The following is a 26,077-nucleotide window of genomic DNA, read 5'->3' as shown; positions in this document are numbered from 1 at the left end:
AACACCATGTTAGAGAGAATAAATGAATGAATGGACGATGAGCTTAAAGTTATAAAATAAAGAAAATCTGAGCCAGGACAGAGAATTACCAAAGATTATTACAATTTAAAAATAATGAGAATTAAGTAGATTTGTGATGTGAAGGGAAGAAGGTTTGCAGAAAGAAGCTTCAGGTATGAAAGAGGGTGATGGTTCATGTGAAGTATTAGAGAAATGGGAATGGATGGAAGCTCAGACAGCAAGGTTAGCAGCTGGAATGAGAAAAGAACATCTTTTCCTTTGAAATCAGAGGGAAAGAGTAATAGATTGTTGTGTATTTTCTAACTCTCAGGGTGGAGTTTCAAACTTTGACTATTACACATTATTTTCTAAAATATATGTTTTCTAAATCCCATGAGGTAAAAATCCAGCGAAATAACATCGTTTGCCCTGCCTATACCATTCCCCTCGATATGTGTGTTTTAAAAATGGGAATATACCATCACAAAGAAGATGAGAAAATAAAATTAAAAGGAAATTACAATGGAGATAGCGTTTAGTTTTTTATGTGTTACTTGTTAAATCCAAGGGGCTTGAATTTTGAAAATAAGTATAATCTTGATTTTCATCTTTAAAATCCTAGGATAAAATATCGAAATATTTTAGTAAAGTAGTTTTTGTTGTTGTTGTTGAGTAGTGTAACCTTATCTTCATGGTTTACAGAAATGTCCCTACAACTTTTCAAAGAAATTTAGTTCATTGCACTTTGACATCATCAAAGCAAGAATAAAATTCATGTTAATTTTTGACTGGACTAAGTCACAAAACATTTCAGTCAATATACAATATTTTTTATGTAACACTTGCAGCTACTGAAACGTATGTATTGTTTTTTGCCTAAGGAAATTAGAAAAGGATCTGGAATTCAGAGTGATAGCAAAAATCAGACCATTATGCTTTTATGTGGAGTATATGTTATGTGAAAGATTATTGAGATGATATGTTAGAATAATATCAAGAAAAAATTCTAATTGGATTGAGTGCGAATGCACTATTTGGGAAAAAGTTATTTCATATCAGATTCCAGACAAAGTACAAATGCAACTTACATATGTGTGATAGTATCTTAATAACAAATAGGAGTTGTTTCTTACTGTGTCATGAGATCACACCTGTAAACATGTATCTTCTCACAGTCAACTAGGGAAGAAAAGAAAATGTTGTTTGGGGAAATTCGTTTTCCCTTTAGTAATATATACTAAAGAATGGAGATCTCTCCATATTAAATATCCCTTTCCTTTGTGTTCTTTGGAACTCAAATTCATTGTTCTTTCCATTATATAACTAAACTTATCCTTTAGGCAATGTGCCTTCAGATACATATAAATATCTAAAATTTCTGGTTGTATATCTTTATGTTGCTTAGAGAACTGTAGTTTTCATATTTAGTGACAACTTTAATTTCTCTTTGGATCAATGTCAAGTTATAGCTCTCTCTACATTCTTGTTTCTTTTTAATCCTCAACACATTTAGGGGAAATAATTCTTAGTTTATGTAAAAAGTCACATCTCAGAAGTTGAGTTATTTCCCCATCACTCCTCATCTCTTCCAAATCTTCTAAATATAATTTGACCCATCAGTCATTCCACGTCTGGTGTTATACAGGAGACATTGAAATGAAAAGATTCTTAAAATTCTGCAGTCTCTTGGGGCGAGAAATCATTTCCCCTCCAAAGTTAATTCTAAAAGTGGAGGACCAGGAACAATGTTTTATTTTGACATTATAGGTCAACATATTTGCAATATTGGGTCTCCTGTTCTTCAACAGCCTTTCTATCCAGTAGCAATTCCATAGCTGTTAAGTGTGTCAGCTGAGAGATTCCATCAGCCTTATCAGCACCTGCCACTTGCTATTGCATTTATGTAGCACAGTTTTAAAATGTTAAACTTGGTGTTTTTGTCCTCCAGTTAGTATCCCTGCATCTCAAGAAATCAAGGACAAGCCTATGTGCAAAAAAATTATATGATCTTCCTTCCTCTCTTATGTTAAGGTTTTAGACATCAAAGTTGTTCTCTCTCTTTCTTCTCGGTGTGTGTGTGTTTGTGTGTGTATGTATGTGTGTGTGTTTCTCCCTGTGAGTGCTTTAAGATTCAATTGTAAATATTTACATTTATTTAATGTGTTTACATTTTAAATGTATTTAAAATCGGTCTAGACTTCCTAACATAAATTCTTATATACTGTTTTCAAATCCAAGAGATTGAAAGAGGTCATAAAAGTTAATAAAAGATCTTTATCAGTACTAATGCTTTCATTCTTATCTTCTCACCCATTCCTTGGTAAGTGTTGATTTCATCACCTTATGGATAGAAAAATAGATTACCTAATGCAAATATCCCTTATCTTCTCCATCTCTTAATTACAGTGTTGACTAAAATATGTCTCTTTTTTTGTGTAATGTAACTCTTTTTAAAATGAACTTCTGTGGTTTACATTTGTGGAAGTTATCTGGATTAAATGAAATAGATATTAATAATCTTAATTTATTTTTATCTTTCCTCATCCTCAAAGTCCTCCCATAGCTTCTGTTTTGTCCACTAATCCCTATTGTCACTGACATTCTGTACTTTGACAATGAGGAATAAAATGCTGCTCTCTACCTAATTCTTTATTTGGTAGCATTATTAATAAAATTAACTAAATGAAAAAAATAAAAATAGTTTGTTCATTCTCTAGCATGATTCTTAATCTTGATTGAATCTTGATTGAATCATAATTCACATGCAGAACTGATGTGTGCATGCATGTGTGTAAGTGCATGTGTATTTTCATTTTAACCTGTATTTTGGGTGAGCTACATTCAAACACTGGTCTCAAGCTAAAAATATTATTGGTAGGAAAATTAAATTCAACTCTAAAATAAAAATTCATATATTTTTCCAGGAATCATAGATAAGAAAGAACTGAGATAATAAAGAGTATGCACAGTGCTGAAATTGGATGTAAATACCAGTCATTATTATTATGAAAAATTTAGATGTTAGTCCTGATAAAATTACAATGTTAAGGTCATAGCATTGATCCCACACACTGTTACAGACTCTGACCTGGGACTGAGAAAAAAGGTGCCAAGGAAGGGAGTGTCAACCACCTCTCCAAGGCCAACATTGTAATGGCATCACTGATGCAAAAAATGGGGGCATTCAGGATCAGATAATTACAGTGACATAGATAGACTCATAATCATCTTGATTTACTCAAGTTTTAGTGATATTGGAGAAATATTAAATTCTCCTTGATATTCTGTAATATAAATGCTATTCCTGTTATTCTAGAGTGAGTTAAAGCATTCCAACAATACTAAAGTTATAATCAGCCTTCAAGTAAGTAATTCACACATCTGAAATTAATACATATTGAACACTCACTTTTTGCTTAGTCTGTGAAGGTAGCTTTACAAAATATTATGCCAGAGAAATACCAATTATGAAATAATAGTTTTTCATAGTAGCTCTTACACCTAGATATTTTAGAAATCATGATGAATTATCTGGATGTCAAAGGGTAAAAATTACTTCCTTGATAATTAAAATAATAAATTGAGGTAATACGCAAACAATGTGAAATTTCCCAAAATAAAAATATTATTAAATATCATATTTGTTAATGTAATTCATGTTTAATCTATGGTTAAAACATTATTCAAATCAAATTAATTTACTCATAAAATGATTAGGGTTAAGAAGATCAATTGAAAAGAATATGCATGTTTAAGTACTTAGAACACCCTATTTATTTTAATTTCGCAGAGTAAACATATGCAAATAAACATGTGAGTTCAATTTAAATAACATAGAAAAATAAAATAGGTTAGATAATAAGTATGCAAGAGGAACTAACAGCAACAAATAAATCATACTCAAGATGTAATACTTTTTTTCTACGAATCTCTATCACTAGGATGATACTAGATCAATATGACTTCCAGTACCTTTGTTAATTTATGATAAGATGAGCTTCCATTTATTTGAATTAATTTTCTCATATTCACCTATATCCTTAATCTAACTTTTAAATTAAAAAAATTATAATGAATACATTCCTGCCTTGTGGTTTATTGTTATTTTTTAAAGGCAGTAGAATTAAGAAAATAACATTTTTATAATAAATTCTTTCACCATTTAATCCTTTCCAAACCTTCTTTTGGAAATGGAATTGCTTAGACTCATCCTGACGATTAATTAATATTCTCAATACATGTCATCCCCCCTCAATGAACTCAAAGAGAGAAAAAAATACAATCATGTTCATTGGGCTCAGTATATTTTACTGACATTAATGTTGTTAATTTACATTAACTTCGATGTCACTACTGACTAGCATTAAGTATAGAGGGCAGGGCACAGTGGCTCACACCTGTAATTCTGGCAGTTTGAAAGGTAAAGGCAGGTGGATCTCTTGAGCCCAGGAGTTTGAGACCAGCCTGGCAACATGGCAAAACCCTGTCTCTACCAAAAAAAAAAAGAAAGAAAACAAACAAACAAAACGAATATATGACAAATTAACAATATTTTGCAAACACAATGGTATTACATAATCTCAATAGCATTTCCACAATTAGAAAAATTGACAATGAATTATACATTTGAATATTTAGTTTTGAGATCTCAAAAATATGGCCTCTGATATTCAAAGTGATTGTCTGAAAACTATATATAATTATGATAAACTTTGTAAATAATTTCCAAAACTCTAAATGCATTCTCTGATAAAATTCACTTTCAGAGTAACTTTTTAAATAGTTTACCAAATGTTAATCTCTTTTTATTTATTTTAGAAGACTTTGTTGCCACATATTTTAACAACTATTTAGTATTTATGTTGTTTAAGAAAAAAAGAAATCTTAACTCTTAATAGTTACTAATAATGGTATTGTTGTTATTGATAGCACTGTGAGTTGGAGAAGAAGTATGATGCTTAACAATTTTAAAAGCATATTAACACTAATATCTTTGTGTTTTTGGTTTCTACTTTCAGAGACAAAGAAATAGCATGGCATGAAACATGGCTCAGTTCTATTACAAAAGAAATGTTAATGCTCCCTATAGAGATCGCATCCCTCTGAGGATAGTAAGAGCAGAATCAGAACTCTCGCCATCAGAAAAAGCCTACTTGAATGCTGTGGAAAAGGGAGACTATGCCAGTGTCAAGAAATCCCTAGAGGAAGCTGAAATTTATTTTAAAATCAATATTAATTGCATTGATCCTCTCGGAAGAACTGCTCTCCTCATTGCAATTGAAAATGAGAACTTGGAGCTCATCGAACTACTCTTAAGCTTTAATGTCTATGTTGGAGATGCTCTATTACATGCTATCAGAAAAGAAGTCGTCGGAGCTGTTGAGCTGTTATTGAACCACAAAAAACCCAGTGGAGAAAAACAGGTACCTGCAAAAATACAGTTTTTAATTTATTTCACCTGCAGAAGAGTTTTTTTGTTTGTTTGCTTGTTTGTTTTTTCTTTTTCTTTTCTTTTTTTTTTTTTAGAGTTTCAAATGCCCTGAAAATTTAAGAAATATAAGCTTCAAAATCTGAACTATATTATAACAGAAAACTACTATTAGATACACCCTTCACGTCCTATGATAGTTACATCCACTTGCATTTCCTGCCCTGGAAAATCATAAGTAATTGTGAGAGCTAAAGCAAAATGAAGTAATCTAAGTAGACTGCTCATAAATTGGAAACATTTCTACGTAATGCTCAACACAGGTTGCTTGTAACTTTATGTGTATGTCTGGGTGTTTTTTCCTCTTGCCTTTCATTTTCTTACATTCTATCCTAGCAGAGGGTGAATTGGTTTCTTATTTTCCCGTTTAGCCTGCTTGCCTGTTCTGGGCTTCTGTAGCTTACTGCAAAAGTGAATTGCACCATCTAATTTTGATATTATCCTTTAACAAACTCTAGTAGATTCTTTTAAATTGAGACTTAAAGAAAGAAACGAAAAGGATTACTATGAGATAGCTGAACTCTGACTGTGGGCTTAACTACATCAAATTTACTAATGGTGCAAATGTAGCTATACCTTATAGTTATCAACAGAAAATAAACTAAAATGGCACACAATTATAAATACAATGTGTGTTTTTTTCTTTCCATCTCTCTGTCTTTTTCCACTGAGGAAGTGGAGATATCATAGACAGGAATGAATAAGGAGTCTGTTTTTGTCTGTCTGGACTCTTCCCTTTGCAACTGCCTTGTGTCTGAATTATCTATTTGATCCTTTTTCCTTTCACACTGAACTCATCACTTCCTTGCATCAAGGCTAATTGACTAATTGCAAAGACATTGCAGATTCTGCAGTGGTTCAAAAATTTGCCTTTTAAAGTAAAATCTTATAAAATGGATGTTATTTCAGCTCTAGCAAATTCTAGCCTATTTGATAATATATACATCTCTGTCTCTGCAAACGCTAGACTGTTAGGAGATGTGTGCCTTTTTTTTTTTTTTTTTTTTTTTTAACAAGCAAGCTCTTCTTGCTTTCCTGGAGGACGTTTATCAGAATTTTTGCCACATTATTAGGAAAAGAACTTTATAGCTGAGCATCCCTGTCTGCTGGGAAAAGCTTGTGTTTTTATGGTCCCATTTTATGTTTCATCCCCATTCAACCCTTCCCCTCACCTGAACTAAAACTTTGGTAAAATAACACCCCACAGCAACAATACTTTTTTGCTTGTTGCTTTGCTGGCATTTTGCTGTTTCTTTCCTAAACAGTTGTTTGTGGATTACTCTCATTATATTGGTAAAATTTTACTGCTATGAAAATTTGCTTGTTTCTTGTATCCTTTCAAAAGTGAACAAGCCTTGATCGGGGTAGACAGGTAATAGTAATATGCAAAGACACATTTCATGTTGTATACCAGACTTTCACCACTAAGGAGGTACAGAACACAGACAGGAATGAGTAAGAGTCTGTTTTTAATCTGTGTAAGTTTAGGTGCTACTACTTTAGTCTCCTTGTGGTACTGAAATTCTTTCCACAGCTGCACCTCTCAAGTATTTGCATTTTCTAACAGCAATGATATTATATTGTACACTCTCTTATTTTATGTCTATATAGGCAACCATAAGACAGATGTTTTGGCTGTGATGTAAATCATTATAGATTGCAGCAAGTCTATAGAATAAAACTGCCATTGAACATGTTTTTGATTTTATTACTAAAGAACCTTCTTAGTTCTATTTTCTAGAGAACACTGGCCATAAATTTCAGTGTCTCTTTAGTCAATGACATTTGTACTGACCAGAATAATTTTGTGTCTGCAGAAGATGTCTGCTATTATGAGAGTGTTTGTTGGAAGATGTTCAACTTCTGAACTAAACTCTAGCCTCACAAGTAGGTCCTGGCTCCTTACAGGCATTTGATCTGGATTGTCATTATTAATAAAAGGCAGTCAAGGTTTGTGATCTGCCAGGAGTCTGAAATTTCCCAGACCATGTGTTTCTGGAAGATTTCTTTTGTATCAGTCTACTGGCCAAGAATTCCTTTTCTATTTGTACATTCTAGAATTCCTCTTCAGTGAAGGCACTGAGAATAAACAAAAATTGTATGATTTTGTTTGAACTTTATAATTTTGAAAGAGTAATTTCAATCTCCCTCAGAATTCTTGGCATCTTGCACAATGAAAGCTGAAGTTTTAGCAACATGAAATGTGCATAGCATAGCATACAAAGATTTCCTCAGTGCTTGGGTCGTATCAAATCCCATTAGAGCCTGGCTGTTTGTTTGTGATTTTCTTAGGTAATTTATTTTCTAAGGAAGGTCAACATCTTTTGGAATAACAGTTTTCATAAATCACTGTGTTGTAAGTAGCAAATATGTTCTTGATAGGACTTTTTTTCTCTGATAAGGTGTAATTCCTTATTCTTGTGATCATTGAAGGCCATTTTTGTTCTATTTTAATTCTCCTAATTTTCATACTCATGGTATCCCCAAAGATTCTGGGACATGTTGTCATTTGTTTTGTTGAGGTCATTGAGGCCGAATGATAAAACCTGAAAACAATAATATCAAACTGAACAAAATAAATGTAACATCCTAAAATGAGTAAAGAAAGAGGTTCTAATAAAAAAAAAAAAATCATCCAAATCTGATTTTTACAATGCTTAGTAGTTTCTAAAATGTAAGAAATGTGTATTCAAAATATACTCTTTTAGAAATTTGTCACATATTAACTTATTTCTCTGGAAAATAAAAGATTTCTTAGGCATCCTTAGGTCATGGGAGCTGTGAGATTTCAGATGAATTTGTCTACGCTTAAAGGCTTTCACTGGGGAACAATTTCCAGATGCCTGCTCTGCCAGGCCTCGTCCTGGGCCCTGAGGAGGAGACACTGTTCCTTTTCTCGAGAGTCCTAAGGTCCGATTGTGAATACAGAAAAGAAAAGTATCATGGGAATATGAATAAAGGCTGTCAGAACTGAAAAGATGAAAATGAATCCTCAGAAAATTATGAAGTTAAATCAGCCGGATTTGGCAAATATGAAATGTTAGCGGGTAGAGGGCTGGAGAAGGGCTTGAAGGAAAAAGGAGAAGAATGTTGATGGGTATATACCTTGAAAAAAATAACACCATTAACTGAAATAAAGCCTATAAGAAAAGACTTATGGGACCAAATTGGACATACGAGGCTTTTTATTTGTTAGTATTAATACTTAGGAGTTAATTAGAAATGTTGGATTTAAGAATGGGGTCTAAGATTGTTATGTAGATGATATTGAAGCAGGACGTTGAAGCATATAAAATCACTTTGTCTTCCTGCAGTTCTGACATTGATTTTTTTCTTTTTGACCTTATACATGTTTTAAAGATTTGTGGGTTTTAGTATATTAAATGATTTTTCTCGATGCAGCATGTGATGAAAAGATCTAGGTATTTCCAGATAAATAGATGGGCATAGATCATTAAATATTTTCTTCCATATTTAAGGTAGTCCTTCATAAATCAGGGTCTTGAATTTAGTTTTTTTTTTTTTAAATGAGAAAAGTAATAGCTTATTTCTTTCCCACAGGAGACAGCACAGAGAGCCTCTGATTCTCTACACTAAGCAGGAATCATTGCACTGATAGTGTCTGATGACTTTACTGAACTTGGCTTTAACCTTCTTAATACTTTATTTCTCTAGAAGGAATAACTGAGAATGACTTCTTAACCCTCTTTTCAGTCAGTTGATTGGTAATTTGACTTTTCATTGTTTTTAGCAGACCTTAGATGTCTTCTAAGTCCAGATTTAATTTCAGTTTCAGCCACTTCAGTAAATGTTTATCAGAAGCAGACTTTACTTTTCAATTTTTTTGTTAGATCAGTGGTTGTCAATCTTTAGCATCATCACTGGAAAGGCTTGTTACAATACAGACTACTAGGACCTACCTGCAGAGGTTCTGACATAGCAGGTCTGAAGTGAGGCCTTGGGATTTGTATTTCTAATGAGTACCCCAGGTAATGCTAATGCTGCCAGTCTAGCAACAGGGCTTTGAGAACCACTGATTCAGAGGATGTTGCAGGTTATAGAAAACCTACAGCTGTATATTTTATGTTAGATGTCTTATACTATACTATGCTAACCTGGTTTTCAGGAAATTTCAATTCATTCCCTTAAATACTAGCTATTAAGTGGTATTTAATATATGAGAGTTTCCCAATTTCAGTAACATCAGTATTATGTATTCCTACTTTGGAAAAAAAGACTTTGCTATACATTATAAACAGTTAAGATTCCAGAGTGATTAGCTGAAGAAATTTTGGTTTTAAAGTTCTACTAAAACTAATGCAGAGTATTTTATAATTGGAAGGATTCTTAGAGCTCAACCTAATCAATCACCTCATTTTACAAAGGAGGGACAGGAAAGAGGACTCAATGGGGCAGTGGGTTGGCCAGACGGAAAGGACCTATAAATTAATAGCTAGCAACCAACCTTGATATAATCTGGATAATAATAAAAATTGTATGACAAAAAATGACAACAACAGTAGTAATACTAGATGATATTCACTGAGTTTGTCACCATGCCAGTAACTGTGGTTAGAATTTTACTTGCTTTATCTCACTTAATCTTTATACTGTCCTATGAAGGTAGGTGCTATTGCTATCTCCACTTACAAATGGGAAAATGAAGGCATTAAAAGGCTTAAGTGACATAGTGACACGTCCCAGATCACAAAGAAAGGAAATACCAGTGCTGGAACTCAAGAGTCTCTGAAGATAGTCACTATGCTGGTGTGGCTTTAGCCATTGCATCAATTTGAATAGGTGTCATTTAAATCATTAATTACTTATTTTAATTCAGGATATGAATTAGACAAATTTTAAGAAGTCTCTGGATGTACACATTCAGACTGTCTCTATCCTGAATATTATAATGCCATTTATAATTTTGTTGCCCAACAAATATTAACTGTGACCCCAGAAACTCCTTAGCATAGCGTTGCACTAAGAAATAACAAAGTCATTAGAAGTTGTGAAGTGCTGGGAAAGAGCATAGAAAGAAGTGAAGTGACAGTATGCTGGCTTCCAGTCCAGTTCACCACTTGCTAATTGGACAAGCGTCTGAATCTCTCTGAGCCTTTGTTTTTTCTTGGCTGTTAATCAGGTTTGTGGTCTGAATCTTACCTACTTCTCAAAGTCTAGTGATGTTCAAATTCTGTAAAAGTGTTTTTATAAGGTAACGTGTAATAATAGTTTTGGCATTATTACTGTATTATGCCATTATCTCTGTCTTCCTATTGACAAAGAAATGAACAAATAATACAAAATATGTGAAAAGATTAAGCATCAGCAATTTACCCTTTAGAGTTCAAGACCTCTTTTTTCATTTGCAAAATGTCGCCATTGTTGATATGGTGTGGCTCTTTGTCCCCACCCAAATCTCATGTTGAATTTAATCCCCAATATTAGAGGTGGGAGCTGGTGGAAGATAATTGGATCATGGTGTCATTTTTCATGGTTTAGTACCATCTCCCTAGTGCTGTCCTGTGATAGACTTCTCACAAGATCTGGTTGTTTGAAAGTGTGTAGCCCCTTCCCCTTCGCTGTCTTTCTCCTGCTGCCATGTGAAGACATGCTTGCTTCCCCTTCACTCTTCTGCCGTGATTGTAAGTTTCCTGAGGCCTCCCCAGACATGCCTCCTGTATAGCCTGTGGAACTGTAAGTCAATTATATCTCTCTTCCTCATTAATTACTCAGTCTCGGGTAGTTCCTTATATCAATGTGAGAATGGACTAATACAATCAGAAACAGAAACCCAATTCAGGGAGAGCAAAAGAAAATACATCTCAGTTTACTTATTTTCTTTCTACCTCAGTGCATATAGGAAATCTTTTGTTTTGATGTACCTGTTTCAGTAGATTTGTTAATACAGTTGTGCCTTGAGAACATTGCCTGTTATGTGATCAGAAAATCAAACAGTCTGAAATAAGACATTGGTAGTAGCATGTTAATGCAAATATATAACCCAAAATATACACTGCTGAATAAAAATATAGAAGAGTTTTAGTCAATATGGATTCCAATAAATATATTCCTGTCTAATGGACATAGAAATGTGTTCTTTAGACAAATCTAAATTTTTTGGAATGAATCAGAAAGGATTCGGTTACCCTGAAAAAACTTCACTTTTAACTCTTGTATTGATTGGGTTTTCCACATTGGGCTTTGGAACAAGTCTGCAATCACATGAACTTTATATGGTAATTATTAAATGATATTGTATACCAAGAGAGTCTATAAACTCTAACTCATAGGGCCACCCTCTAAAGAATGAAAACATTTTAACTTCTTTGTGGTTAGCCCAATTGAAATTACTCTGTTCTATTTGTTTTTATTATACCCTGTTTGAGGTCAAATCTTGGATATTGACAGTAAGTTAGCCTCAATGTATGTGTAACCATAACTCAGGTAACATCAAAATTCAGAGAGAGAGAGCGCTAAAGAGAGAAAGGAATAAGAGTTATAGCATGGTATTAAAGATGTTCATTTCTCCCCATAAAATACTTATCCCATATTGAGACATAGCTATCAGTTATATTTCAATTATATATGGGTTATCAATTATATTTCTTTATGTATCAATTTAAGTCATCAATAGGAAAGTGTCTTAGACTATTTTCTTATTCTGCCATTAAGATTAAAAAGCTGAAAATGATCCCCAAATTTGATATTTTCAATGTAGTCAATATAAACAAGTACTTTGAATGTCTAAAAAATAAATGGAATCTTATTATTCCACAGCAGGGAGTTTAAAGGCTATTACAGCATAGAGCATAGTCAGCTGGCAAATGGCAGTCCTAAGAGACCTGAAAAGTTCTCTCCTGAAAGAAAAAATTCTTAAAAGATGGACCATGTTGCACTATTAGTATGATAAAGTGGTTTAAGCTACTTGGCTATTCTTATTTCTGTATTAATACAGCATTTAACTTCCTTAGTCTCATTGACATGGTTTTTGTCTTGAAGACCAACAAATTATAGATAAATAATCCCTCTGAAACATGTTCTATTGCTTTTCCCTCTCAGCATGACATACTATAAAAGCAAAAATATTAGATATATTTGGAACACACAGGAGTGAAAGGCATTTACCACTCTCAAAAAAAAAAAAAAATCAGATAACACAAAACAAAAAAGCCACAAGTAATAAAACAAACCTCTAAGAGTTTAGGGATTTTTATTCCACGATGTGAAAATACAGGATGGGGCTCTTCTTCACTATGTTTAGGTAGAAAAACTGAGTCATGTAGGATCTTTAGGTTGGAAGGAGTGAGAAATAGTAGAGAGAGTTTCGAGAGAGAAATGTTTAGGTATTAATGTTGTCTTATAATGTCAGAAAAATTGTTTAGTCCTTTGAGCCTTGACTTTCTCATTATGGATACTGAGCTAATACGTAGGTGATGGAATGACCTGTGTAGCAAACCACATGGCACACATTTACCTATGTAACAAACCTGCACATGTACCCCTTAACTTAAAAGTTGGAAATTAAAAAATGACAAATAACTAACAAGAAAATCTAAACAAAAGAAAAAGAAGGGGATTATAGCTGCCACTCACCAGGATCTATGCCTAACATTGAAAGAGCATGGTAAATAGAAACTCTGATACCATTTGAAAGTTATTATATTCTTACCCTTAAAGCACTTCATATTATTATATGTGATTAAATTAATAATGCATATGTGTATTGAAGAGGCTAAATATTCCTCAAAGCAAATACCCTGTGAAGTTTTAGAGCTTGTATAAAGAATGGGTTTACATTAAAATAAGAAAGAGACAAATGAATCTTTCATATGTGGGTTTTGTCGAAAAGCTTTTGTGGGGTGATTAGATCCCTCTAATCCATTATTAACGTGATAAAATCTAAAGTTAATAGCATTATGTTTCAGTAAGCAGTATATTAATTGAATTTCTTCATTAACCATAAAATTGAAATATTAATCATTTAGGAATAATAGTCATATAAACACTGTAATTACTTGAATACGTAAGGTGTTAATATAATTGGGAATTATGAAAATACACGTTGTGATTAGGATGTTCAGTAACTGTTTTCAACATACCCTTTCTTTCTGCCTGCTATATTCACTTATTCTCTGATTACAAGCAAAATGAGTAGTTTTCTGGGTTTGGTATCAAAACACAGGCAAACAAGGATACAGGTAATGCCGAATTTTAAATGTTCTTTTCCACATAGAGTAGAATGACACACACTGGGGCCTATCGGAAAGTGGAGGGTGAGAAGAGGGACAGGATCGGGGAAAATACTTGGCTTAATACATGGGTAATAAAATAATCTGCACAATACATAAGAATATTCATAGCAATATTTTTTGTAATAATCCCAAATTGGAAGCAACCCAAGAGTCTATCAATCGCAGAATTAATAAGTGTATACAATTAAATTTATAGAAATTGGAATCACCTACGGCAATGAAAAAGAATGAACCACAGGTAGACATAATACATAGACAGATCTCAATATATGGATGTTGAGTAAAATAACCCAAATACAAAAGTGTACATAAGTAAATCTTATATGATTCCATGCATATAAAATTCAAAAACAGGCAAAATTAATTTACAGCTATGAAGTCAGCATAGTGATTAATATGGGGAGTGGTGATAATTAGTGTTTCATTGGAAGATCTGAGTATATTAGCTACATCTACCTGGATGGTATGAGAAGGCTGTGGACAGAAGGCAAGACTAAATCAGTGAGAGGGGTTTGGGATACCACTGCCAAAAATTGGAAGAAGACCCAATCATATAGGGTTTGAACCATAAGGACAGAGCGGACAGAGTGAATTATTTTCTCCAGGTCACCAAAAATCTGCAATAATAGCTTAACATTGTCAGTCTTTTACATTTTAGCAATTGTGGTGGGTGGGTGGCAATATAACATTGTTATTTTTATTTGCATTTTTCTCACGACTAATAATGTTGAGCATCTTTTTATATTTACAGCAAATTGTGATATTCTCTTCTCTGAAACCTTTTTCAAGTATTTTTCCCACATTTTAATTGGCTTGACTGTACTTTTCCAACTGCTGTGTAAGATTCTTGACATATTTTGGATGCAAGTACTTTGTCAGATATGCATATGTCTGTAACCATTATTACTGAACTCTATTCTATTCCTTTGCTCTAGTCATGTATCCTTGAGCCAATATCATAGTATCTTAATTATTGCAGTTTTATAATAAGTCTTAATATCTAAAAAAATAAAATTAAATTAAAAAAATAATCTGCACAATAAACCCCCATGACACAAGTTTACCTATGTAATTACCTCCACTTGTACCCCAGAACTTAAGTTTTTTTAAAAAGTTCTTTTCAAGAACGAGTTCTTCAAGCACCTAAAAAGAGTGTTCTTATTTTCATTATCACAATTTATGTTTTATACACTCATTTTTTAATCAGTTTCTAAATATGTCAATGTTCCAAGTCTCTATTGTTTGAGTCATTTATTAGAAACACTTGACAATAGTTTTGTACTGCAAACTTTGAGTGTGTGAGAACTGACTTACAGAATGCAGCTTTCTGAGGGAATGCTAAAACCCACCCAGAAGGAGTGGGTAAGAGAAATTGATAGTTGTAAATTTTATCAACTGGATGCATAATCTCTCTTCCCTTAAAAAAGGTGATAGTATATAAGTGGAGTGGGGTTAACTTTGCCTAACACTCATCTCCTTAATTGCAACATCCCTTCTTGATTTCTGGAGTCCCTGAGGGAAAGTATATAGATTCATTTGACTTGGAGATATAAGTTTAATCACTAAGCAACACTAGTATCATTATATATAAATGTGAATTTTTGATGCATTGATATTTGGATGAGTAAAGTAAAAATGAGAAATAATTACACATTTATTTGGACTTTATGTTTTGTGTATTTCCCACTCTCCAAAATTTCAGATAATTCTCAATTAGCAATATATTGAATAATTTTCTTCAAAACTTAATACATAACTTCAAAAAGCAAATAGGCTGCAGTGAATTGTAAATCTATTTCAATATTTTACCCTAGTCATCTAAGGTCACAATAATAAAAATTGCTAACAAAAAATTCAATATGCAATTTATCGAGCATCCTCTTAAGATCATTGTAGATTGTTATATTATTTAAACCTCATAACAACCCTTGTGATAAGTTCTTTCATTATTGTCATTTTAAAAAGAGAGGTGTACTTCCCTCCATGCCACTAGAAGTAACTAAGTACTTCAACTGCCATTTTCCTCCCTCCAGCACCAAGTGGATACTGCTAAGGAGTTGCAGAGTTCATGCTCGTTGACCCTAGTAGCAGCCTTTGAATCTTTGCTGAACACTTGTTTAAGCAGTCACGACTGAATAATAGGGGTTCAATAAGGGAGGAATAAATGCATGTACATGAGTGGGGAATACAGAAAATGTTTTCTTTGATGGTTTGGGATGTATTTTCACATTTATTTGGTAGATTCCTTCCACATATATTGAACTGTTATGGATAAAGAAATTGTGGCTCAGAGAGATTAACTTGCTCAAGTGAGATTTGAGTAGAGGTTTCTCTGTTTTCCTGGACTTTATTCTTATTTTGCCAAATTGCCTGGATATTTTGACCCTGACATGTCTAGAAACCTAAGCTCTTTTGAACAGGTCTAGAAATAAACCGTGGCCACCAAGCAGCATAGAAAGTTCTTTCCATGCTTTTGATGGAGCAAGTGTCCTGAAATTCCTTCAGCCAGAGGCCCCTGACTGAATCTTGGCCCTTGACTGAAGCTTGAGTGCATTAAATTACTGATTTAACAAAACTGGTTATCTGATTTTCTCAATTCCTCTTAGATTGTTGTAGGAAGAGACTGGCAGTAATAAGAGACACTGCTGGCACATTGAGAAATTTCTGGGAAGAGGGAGGCGAGAACAGCACATTCACAAGAGTGTAGGAGATTTAATGTCAAGCAATGCACATTTCAATATTACCCTGTTGGGCAGCCTGATGCAGCAAGTTGAGAGACTCTGGGAGGGGTCCATTTCTAAACTGAAACCTGACAGCTGAGACTCTGCAGAAATAGATCCCGCCATCCATGCTGGAGGCAGTTATTTGGCAGATAACGTGAACCCTTTTTTGATATAAATTATAAAATATGATGTGATATGATATAAATTGTGAAACACTGATGAAGTTAAACGTCTCTCTTCTTTACTATCATTATAATCATATCCTATACGCCTCCTCATACTCTTAGAATATTACGTTGAAAATATGTTTTACTTTCCTCTACTTTGTGAGCTTCACAATACCACAGGGTATGTGTTTATATGCATATGCATACACAAATATATTAATATATATACACACATGCAGACACACATGAATATGTATGTATCTTACTGATTTATCCATCTGCAATGGCATAGACTTGATTTATAGTAAAATTTCTTTTTTTTTAAATTTATTTTTTATTATTATTATACTTTAAGTTCTAGGGTACATGTGCATAACGTGCAGGTTTGTTACATATGTATACTTGTGCCATGTTGCTGTGCTGCACCCATCAACTCGTCAGCACCCATCAACTCGTCATTTACATCAGGTATAACTCCCAATGCAATCCCTCCCCCCTCCCCCCTCCCCATGATAGGCTCTGGTGTGTGATGTTCCCCTTCCCGAGTCCAAGTGATCTCATTGTTCAGTTCCCACCTATGAGTGAGAACATGCGGTGTTTGGTTTTCTGTGCTTGTGATAGTTTGCTAAGAATGATGGTTTCCAGCTGCATCCATGTCCCTACAAAAGACACAAACTCACAGGAATACTATGCAGCCATAAAAAAGGATGAGTTTATAGTAAAATTTCAATGCTGCATTTCCCCTCCCTCTCTGCTCTTGAAACCGTTTGTTCATTGGGGTAGTCCTCTTAGGCTTTGCTTGGACATGCTTTTGCCCAGCTCTCTTTAACATTTGTTTATTGGGGTGGTCCTCGCAGGCTTTGTTTGGACATACTTTCCCTCCTACTGTTAGGTAATAGATGTAGTAGCCCCAATTCAAAGTTTTATCTTTTCCTTTCCATACACTAACTGTGTGTGTGAGAGAGAAAGATTTGGGAAGTGAAGAGAATCCAGTGAGAAGATTAGGGGAAAAGCTCATTCATCGAGCATGGAGTTTGTAGTTGCTGTTGTAGCTTTCAGGAAGTCCATGGTTCTGGTAAACCCCCCAGGCTTGATTTGAGGTGCCTGGGCAGACAGTAATCTCTCTCTCATCCTTGGGAACACAAGTGCCCCCTAGTCCGACTTCAGTTGTCTACAAAGAAATCCTCCTCACAAATCCACCCTTTTCTCTATTGTCTCCATGCTATATACTCTTGAAGCATTGTGAACTCTGGAATCTGTCATCAATTGTATCTGGTACCTGTAAAAATTTCAACTTTCATACCCTGTTATCTATATAAGGAACTCTCACCTCTTTAACAAATGTTGGATTCCTTTTTTCCTTCTATATATACCCAACAGATTTCCTAGTACATGATACGTGTTCAATAAATGTTGGCTAAATTTAATAACAAGGACTCGAGACTCTGCAAAGACTTGCTGACGGTTATTATAATTTTTCTATTTCTTAGGTTATAAAATGAATCTTACCAATCAAAACTTGTTCTTTATATCTGCTTTCTTTCTATATTGCACACACACACACACACGCATGCACAGTATACCTTCGTTTAAAAAAATGAAAAAATAAACTGCTTTTCTTAAAATCACAGATAGTTTCTTAGCTTTGGAGGATATTCTAAAGGTTATCTGGCACAATCACACATACAGTGTCTATTATTCATGCTCAGCATTCTTGATATATTAATAGAATCACTCTCTTCTGCTCCCTCTTCAATTTCGCTATAGCAGAGCAGCAAGGGAACAACTCAAGATGAGGAAAGAAGTAAGAAAGTGAGGACAAGGGTTTTGGTTAGCAAAGTTTCAACAAAGGATAATGTGTTTTCTCATTTCTTCTTATAACTTTAAAATTTCCTTGGTTGCCTACTGTGATCAAAATCTTGTTAAAACATACAAATGAACCTCTCACCTCAAGGAATCTAATTAGCAATCAATTGCAGTTTTAGGGTAAATATAAGTAACTATATTTAACGTGCATCCTCACTTTTTTCTGTTTTCTATACAGTATTGGTTTCCCAATTGTATTCACATCTATTTTTTTGTGAGAGTAGGCTGAAAGGACCTAATATATAACAGTCATATCACATTTTGTAAGACACAGAAACTGAAGTAGTTCAACATCACTAAAAGAAGATATAGACAAGTACCATTGTGTTTCTGTGAACATGGTAAAACTGTATTAAAAATAAACTATTTCGTGGTTTGGGGAAAAGTGTAGTAGATTGTCATATTAGGCGGATAATCCATTGCAGAATACGATACACTCTTCACCTTAAATGGAATCAATAGGAAATATTTTTATTATGCACATATATAACTATTAATTCTATCAATAAAATGCTTAAAATTTAAAAATGCATATTTGATAAATTAATGTTAAATGTTGCTAATTCATATTTCTCTTGCATACTTTATCCTAGAACATCTGAATTCATTAATCCTTTATCACCTGAAGAGTTTTTGATTCTTCTGACCTCACTTTAAATTACTAGCCTTAGGAAAGTATAGATCAAGCGTATTCCACTTGGTGCTTTTACACTAAATTCAGTACTTGACTTGGTGGTAATATGCATTAAATCAAGGGTTTCAGAAGCACCTGTTTTGGATGAATTTTCTCTTTACTGTATCGTGTTCTATTTAATTCCAACTTAGTCTGCCTGATTCTCTTGATCAAAAAGGAGAATCAATGCCTAACCTTAAAATCAGAGATAATTAAAGTGCATTTTGACATCACCTTTAAAGTGATGTCACCCCATTCTTCTAATACAAAGTAACTCCTGGAGTCATCACCTTTTACAGATATGAGGAAAGTGAAGCTTACAGAAGGTAAGGAAGTTTACCAAGGACTACTGAGATTATTAGTCCTTGAGTCAGGCCTGGAATTCAGTCATATTTATTATATCAATTTGCAGTCATATTTTTCATATTTACCACTTTAGCCCCAATCATAAAGATTTCATGAAATGAGAAAAAAATATAAATAAAACTAAATATTTTGAGGTTTGTTTTATGTAAAAGGAAATATTTCATGGTTGAAAAGGATCAGGTTTGGAATTAGAAAAATGTGGTTGCAAATCCTAGTTCCACGACTTACTATTTGTGTCACCTATTTAACCTGAAACAGAACATGCCTATATTCCATAATTATCGTGAGAATTAGAAATTAGAAAAAAAACATGTAAAGTGCCTAGTGTATTTACATCTGGTTTAATGTTATCATCGTGATTATTAATTTCAGAATGAAGTATGCCAGTTTGATCTACGTCTAAAGATTCACATTTGTGTCATGCTTTCAGGTTGTTAGGATCAGACTTCAAATATGCTGATGCCGAACGCAAGAGACAAACCTGTTGCACTCTGGTGATGAAATCTCTGAGGACAGGCTTCTAGATACCTGCATAGTGGTTAGGAGGGTGTGAATCTATGAAAGGTTCCATGGAGCCAGGAAGCATGACCCTGAGCTAAAAGTTATCTAAAAGTCAGAAGAAAGGAAATGCACCAGGATTATAAGACACAGAAAAGTTTGAATAAACATAATCTAAACATATTATAAATCACCAAACACAATGTAGCCTTTCGTTAGATAGAGAAAGAGAAGGAAAAAAAGTCATGATAAAGGGAAATAATCAGAGATAACCCAATAGAATAATATACAGGTTCCCTTAGGTATATTTTAGGAAGGATGTTTTCACAAAAGACAGAGCATCGAAATGCAGTATTGTCAATGTAAGTGTGGGATCAATATTCACCTGTTGTCCTATTTTTTTTAATAAATGAGGCAAAGCAGATCGTTTATTTTGACCACAATTAAGGAAAAGACTGCCACCTGGTGAATATTTGAGGCTTTCGAAAATACATGTATTAGTTTCAAATATCTGGCTGGCAAAAACTTAAAAGTATTAAAAATACTTTAAATTATTTTTCTTTACTTTTCAGTGGATTATAGTTTTTTCACTATGCAATACTAGCAGAAGTTTTATTAAAATGCTATCAATAAAATTACAAATTTCCATGAATTTTTTCACAATTTTATTAACTGCATCTTTTATAGGTCACTTAATTCATATTAAAAGTTACCCCAAAAATACGAAACAAAACTATGAACCACCATGATCTATATTTCTTTGGGCTTCTTTTTTGCTTAATTGTCTAGCAAAATGAATTTAAAATGACATTGTAGGATGAAAATAATACTAATCAGTTCCTTTCATTGTATACCTGATCCAAAAAGCAGAAAGTAGGCAAAGGTTGTTTTTCAATGTACTGGCACTGTCCTGGGAGTCTTTGCTTCTCCCTAGGATTTAGGTCCTTCAGTATATTTCCTGTGGGGCATGAGAGGTGAGAAATCGGTCCCTAATTTTTTTTCTTCTAGTAAAATGTTGCCCCCCACCACCTATCCTGATTGTGTGTACATGTGTGTGCGCACGCGTGTGTATTCATATGGGTGTATTTGCACATTAAAATAGAAGTTAAGAGTCTCTTAATGTCTTAGTTGGTTGCTAAAGAACTCGTAAATTGCTAAAATATTTCATTCTTTAAACATTTGAATTTAATAGAGGAAAAACTCCTCTTCTTTCTCTTCCCATGAATTTATCAACATCAAATAAAAAATCTGTATGATATTTTCTTTAGTTTTGAAAAAGGAAAGCCATCGTCCCATCAGGAAGAGTAAGAATGTCCCTCCATCAGTGTTCTCTTGTCTGGAAAGCCCTGCTGTATGGTAACATGACTCTCTGCGTATCTTTTTAAATTAGCTTCACACTGTCAATTCCTAGAATTTTTCCAAGTGTTATTTCAGTCATTTTTGTGCAATCTCAGAAGAGAACTTTTTAAAAGACAACTTATTTTGGTAGCACTCCTTAGTTTTATAGCCATATTTTTAATCCTAAAGACTAAGTTTTTGTGGTCTCACCTTCCCTGACATGCTTACAAATCAATACATGATGTGATATTGGTAGTTCATATTGTTATCCTCATTTACCTTAATTTGTTAATTCTTCTTTATGGAGTTTTTCTCACTTTAATTTGTTCCCTCCTAAGATTACTTGTATCTAAAATAATAAAACTCTTATCAGCTCTTGATGTTGCATTTGGGTCTTTTGAAGTAAAACTATTTTTCAGTCCGTTGAACTGTGATGGTCGTTTTAGGTATTACTATTCCTTTGCAAACTTATGAATGCCAATCTATTCATTAGGCATAAATTATACTGTAAACCAAATCTTAGTCTTTTTTGTTTTCTTCAACTGGCTGCATAATTCTATGTACATCCTAGGTACTAAGTAATAGTTTTGGGAATGGATAGGTAGATGGATGAATATGGTAGATTTTAAAAAACCATATAATTGTTCATGAAAGTAAAATCTGGCAAAGTGCAACCTGGCAAGATTAAGTCAAACATCACAAGTGTTACAGGCTTTAGTTAAGGTAACAGTTCTGGTTTGGATCACTTCCAGAATGAAACCAAGATTATTAACACCCTTGTTAAGAAATTATGTGGGAATATACATTTTTTCTTCAATTTGGCCTCTACTACATGACAATGCTGCCTAATATTTTAAGTGGAGTATGGGGTTCTGAGGAGTCTTCCACACTTTGAAAAGTTGGTCCCATATATAGCACGCAGTCTTCTTTGCAGAGCTTGCAATAATCTATACAAGCCTGTATTTGCTAAAATATATATATATAAAGACTTGCTCCCAATTTTCTCTACAAAATACAAATATCTGTATGCATATATATACACATACATATGTTAGAAAAATGTGGATGCAAATCCTAGCTCCACGACTTACTATTTGTGTTACCTATTTAACCTGAAACAGAACATGCCTATATTCCATATTTATCGTGAGAATTAGAAATTAGAAAAAAAATCATGTAAAGTGCCTAGTGTATTTACATCTGGTTTAATGTTATTATCATCATGATAATATGCTGAATGTAGATCTCTGGGGAGTGTGTTTTCGATTGAATTTTCTTTTCTTCTTTTTTCTTTTGACATTTTAAAAATCCTTAAGCAATAGAATATACAGCTTTTTAGCAGGATAAAGTCAATGCTATCTCAAGGACTATACTACTTGGATGTACCACAAAAACAAAAGGCAATGAATGAGAAGGAAATTATTAAATATACTGGCAGGTTAAACATAAATATAGATTAGTTTCTTGGAAAATCATTAATTATACAGTATTCAACTAAAGAGACATAACATGTAGAAATCTTACACCCACTCAACAGACTAGTTCCTTCAGTATTCGTAATCTAAAATTTTATTTAATATTCTGAAATTTACTTTCTCATTAATAGAAAGATAAAAGCAATTACAGTCATTTTCTGTATCTTTGTTTTTAATATCATTAGAGTAAAGCTTACTTTCTTCTCCTTACATTTATAAATCACTCTGCCACTGTATAAGCACTTTCATCATGTTAAGGTCACTTAGTCCTGTGAATAGACAGACAGTGATGTTTTCTCTAAAGGTGAAGCTGGCGAATGATGTGGTCCAGGCCATGTGGCTAGTTCGTGGATGAGCTGAGATCATCTAACTCCTCAATTTTATCTCAATTCCTTTTGAAATAACTTACCCAGCCACACGTCTACTGTTAGCCAATCATAACAGCCAGACATTCAGACTTCCTACCCCACACATGTATCTCTGACTTCGCTGTTCCTTATTCACAAATCATTCTAGTTCCCATCCTAGCATTTTGGACCAGCACATTTTGTCACCAGGGTATATTATCCATATATTTCCTCTGCATTTCTCACTCCCAAAAAGGGTCCATAGGAAGTTTTTGATTATTCTCTAAAATAATCAAATTTGGGAAAATCCCTGAAAGCCAATTTTGGGAAAAGTCCTGAGAGCCAATTTTCCATGTTTAGCATAGATTTGTTTTAAAAAGTTTGGTTAATTTCATATGCAACAGTATATTACCATAAAGAATTGCTGAGGCCTCATTCTCTATACATCCACATGCTCCATATTCTCAGTGTTCTTCATTCAAAGTGGGTTAAGATGTGAGGATCCATGTAAATCGTTCCTACTTTCCTGCTCCATCCAATTTAGATAATTCTCTCATAATGTATTGTCCACAATTCTAGGAGTCTCAGGCCATTTGAAAATTACAGGCAAGCTTGATAGTATTTGTTTAAAATTAACATATACTAAGATATATTTCACTGCATGTAGGCTTCATTAGAACCTTAAATTGTAGGACTTAACATAATTATATCAACTTTCATTCATTAATGTAAATCTACATTAATTTATGTGCTGCATGCTTTAAACAAACCTAATGAAGAAAAATGGAAAATGGAAAAAAGATGATTCATCTTGGTGTGGTTTTAATCTCTAAAGGATTTGTTTTTATTTCAAAGTAAACTATGGAATTATTTGAGTAAGTGTTCATTTGTGCATTTAAAAAAACATCAAATATATCTAGAAGAGAAAAATTTACAAAGCATATAATAAAATTAATCAAAATAATTCTATTTAACACTGAATGATAAATCAGCAAAAGACAACAAGGCACTTATGCAGTCTTCTATATTTAACACAGGTCAACAAACACTCTTCATTTATATTGGAACTGAATCCTTTTGGAAAGCAATTTAGTAATATTTAGTGAAAGCAAAACCAAAGAAAAAATTTACTCATATTCACACATTCTCTCATGCAGTCAAAATATAGGAGATATTAATATACACTCTAAAATTCTAGGTGGTAACTAGCTAAATTACTGGGTATTTTAATTAAAGTATAGTGTAACTATTATAATGATGTTCAAAAGACTTAAATCTATCATGGGAGAAATACATATCAAATAACAGCTGAATTCCACGTGGATTAAAAGAGATCACACTATCAATTTAACATATTGGTGAACATTAAATCTTTTGCCAAGGTTACTGGTTTGTTTGCACATGAACAAGACTATAAAGCTTAAAGTAAGCAGATATTTAGCCTATAAAAAAATCCTGTGGACATGCTTTGAAGCCTAGTGTTCATTCCCATATGTTGGTGCCCAATTTTAATGAATTAGTACCTGGTCTACACTGAACAATTTTTGGGGAAAAGAGACTGATAGATTTGATAATCAAGATGAAAGTAATATTAACAATCTTTATAATAAAACTGCACACAGAAATTAGAACCTGGCTAAAATATTTGAAATAAATATGATAGATCAAAAAGATTAATATATTTAAGACATCATTAAAAAATCAGATAAGCCCTACCATTCAAGGAACTTACTATTTCAATCTTTCACAAATATTTATAATTTTGTAAGTATACCTTGCAATCAAAGCCTGAAGAGGACAACATGAGAAAGAAAAAAATATGCTCATCTCACTCAAAAATATAAGTAAAAATCGTAAGCAAGAATTAGAAAAATGTAGTAATGTATTTCATTGCCTTAACAGATAAAGGTGAAAGAAACACAAGATTCTCAGTAGATGCAAAAAGAAAAAAAAGCATTTGATAAAATTTGTAGCTATCAATGATAGGGGAAAACAAAACCAAGCAAAAAAACTTTAGCAAACCAAGAATGGAATAGACAAAAGATATTCCTTAACTTGATTAAGAGAATCTAACAAAAAATCTACAGTTTATATCATTCTGAAAAGTGAAATATTACAAACATTCATGTTAATATCAGTAAAATGAGCTTTCTCATTATTACTTTTTATGCAATTCTACTGGAGGCCCTGGTTTGAACAAAAACAAACAAAAAAGATATGAAGACTGGAAAAGTTAAAAGGTGTGTTCAGATAATTTGTCTACATAAAAACAAAACATCATCTACAGATAAATTATTGTAACAATATGAAAGTTTATGAAAGTCATAGCATAAAATATTAATATATAAAATTCAAATGCATTTTAGACACTTATCAAAGTTGGTCTATACATTATGAACACTAGCATCAAGAAATTATAATTTAAAATTATATACAAATATATATAGAAAAATATGTATAATATATACTTATAAAAAGGGAGTATTTCGACAATAACAAACATTTGAATTGTCTAACCCAAAATTGTGCAGGAGTTTCAAGAGGTAAAATAGAAAACTTTATTGAAAGCCCCTTCATTTCTAGCTGAGATCTGAGTCTCCCTAGCAGGCATCCGTCACACCACTGGTCCTTGTTCATACCCAGCTGTTGCTTCCTTTTAGTGTCTCCACCCCAATAGTAATATTCTATAGAATCTCATTGTTTGGAGATTTTAGCCTCAGATTTAGTCATGCTCTTCAACAATGGTGTTATCCAGATTCTCTGACTGTACACCTGGACAATGCTAGAATTATGCTGGCTTCCTTAACCTACTTTCCTTTTTCCCAGACATTTATCTTTAACTCCATCTTGCATTAGTCACCTCCTACTACGGCCACCCTTGGAC

General features: G+C 33.2%; 1 protein-coding gene across 1 annotated transcript in view; it reads left to right on the top strand.

Moving 5' to 3' along the window:
• The window catches only part of TRPC4 (transient receptor potential cation channel subfamily C member 4), a 228,693-nt gene that overhangs the window by 75,877 nt on the left and 126,739 nt on the right, over positions 1-26,077 (top strand). Inside the window, exon 2 of the mRNA XM_017951196.3 lies at positions 5,019-5,423. Coding sequence (XP_017806685.1) covers positions 5,046-5,423 — 378 coding nt within the window. The 5' untranslated portion in view covers positions 5,019-5,045. The remainder of the gene's footprint in view (positions 1-5,018; positions 5,424-26,077) is intronic.

Source organism: Papio anubis, chromosome 15, assembly GCF_008728515.1.
Source record: "Papio anubis isolate 15944 chromosome 15, Panubis1.0, whole genome shotgun sequence".
Classification (NCBI taxonomy): domain Eukaryota; kingdom Metazoa; phylum Chordata; class Mammalia; order Primates; family Cercopithecidae; genus Papio; species Papio anubis.
Note: the sequence above shows the minus strand (reverse complement) of the source record. Positions and strands in the feature narration are given on the sequence as shown.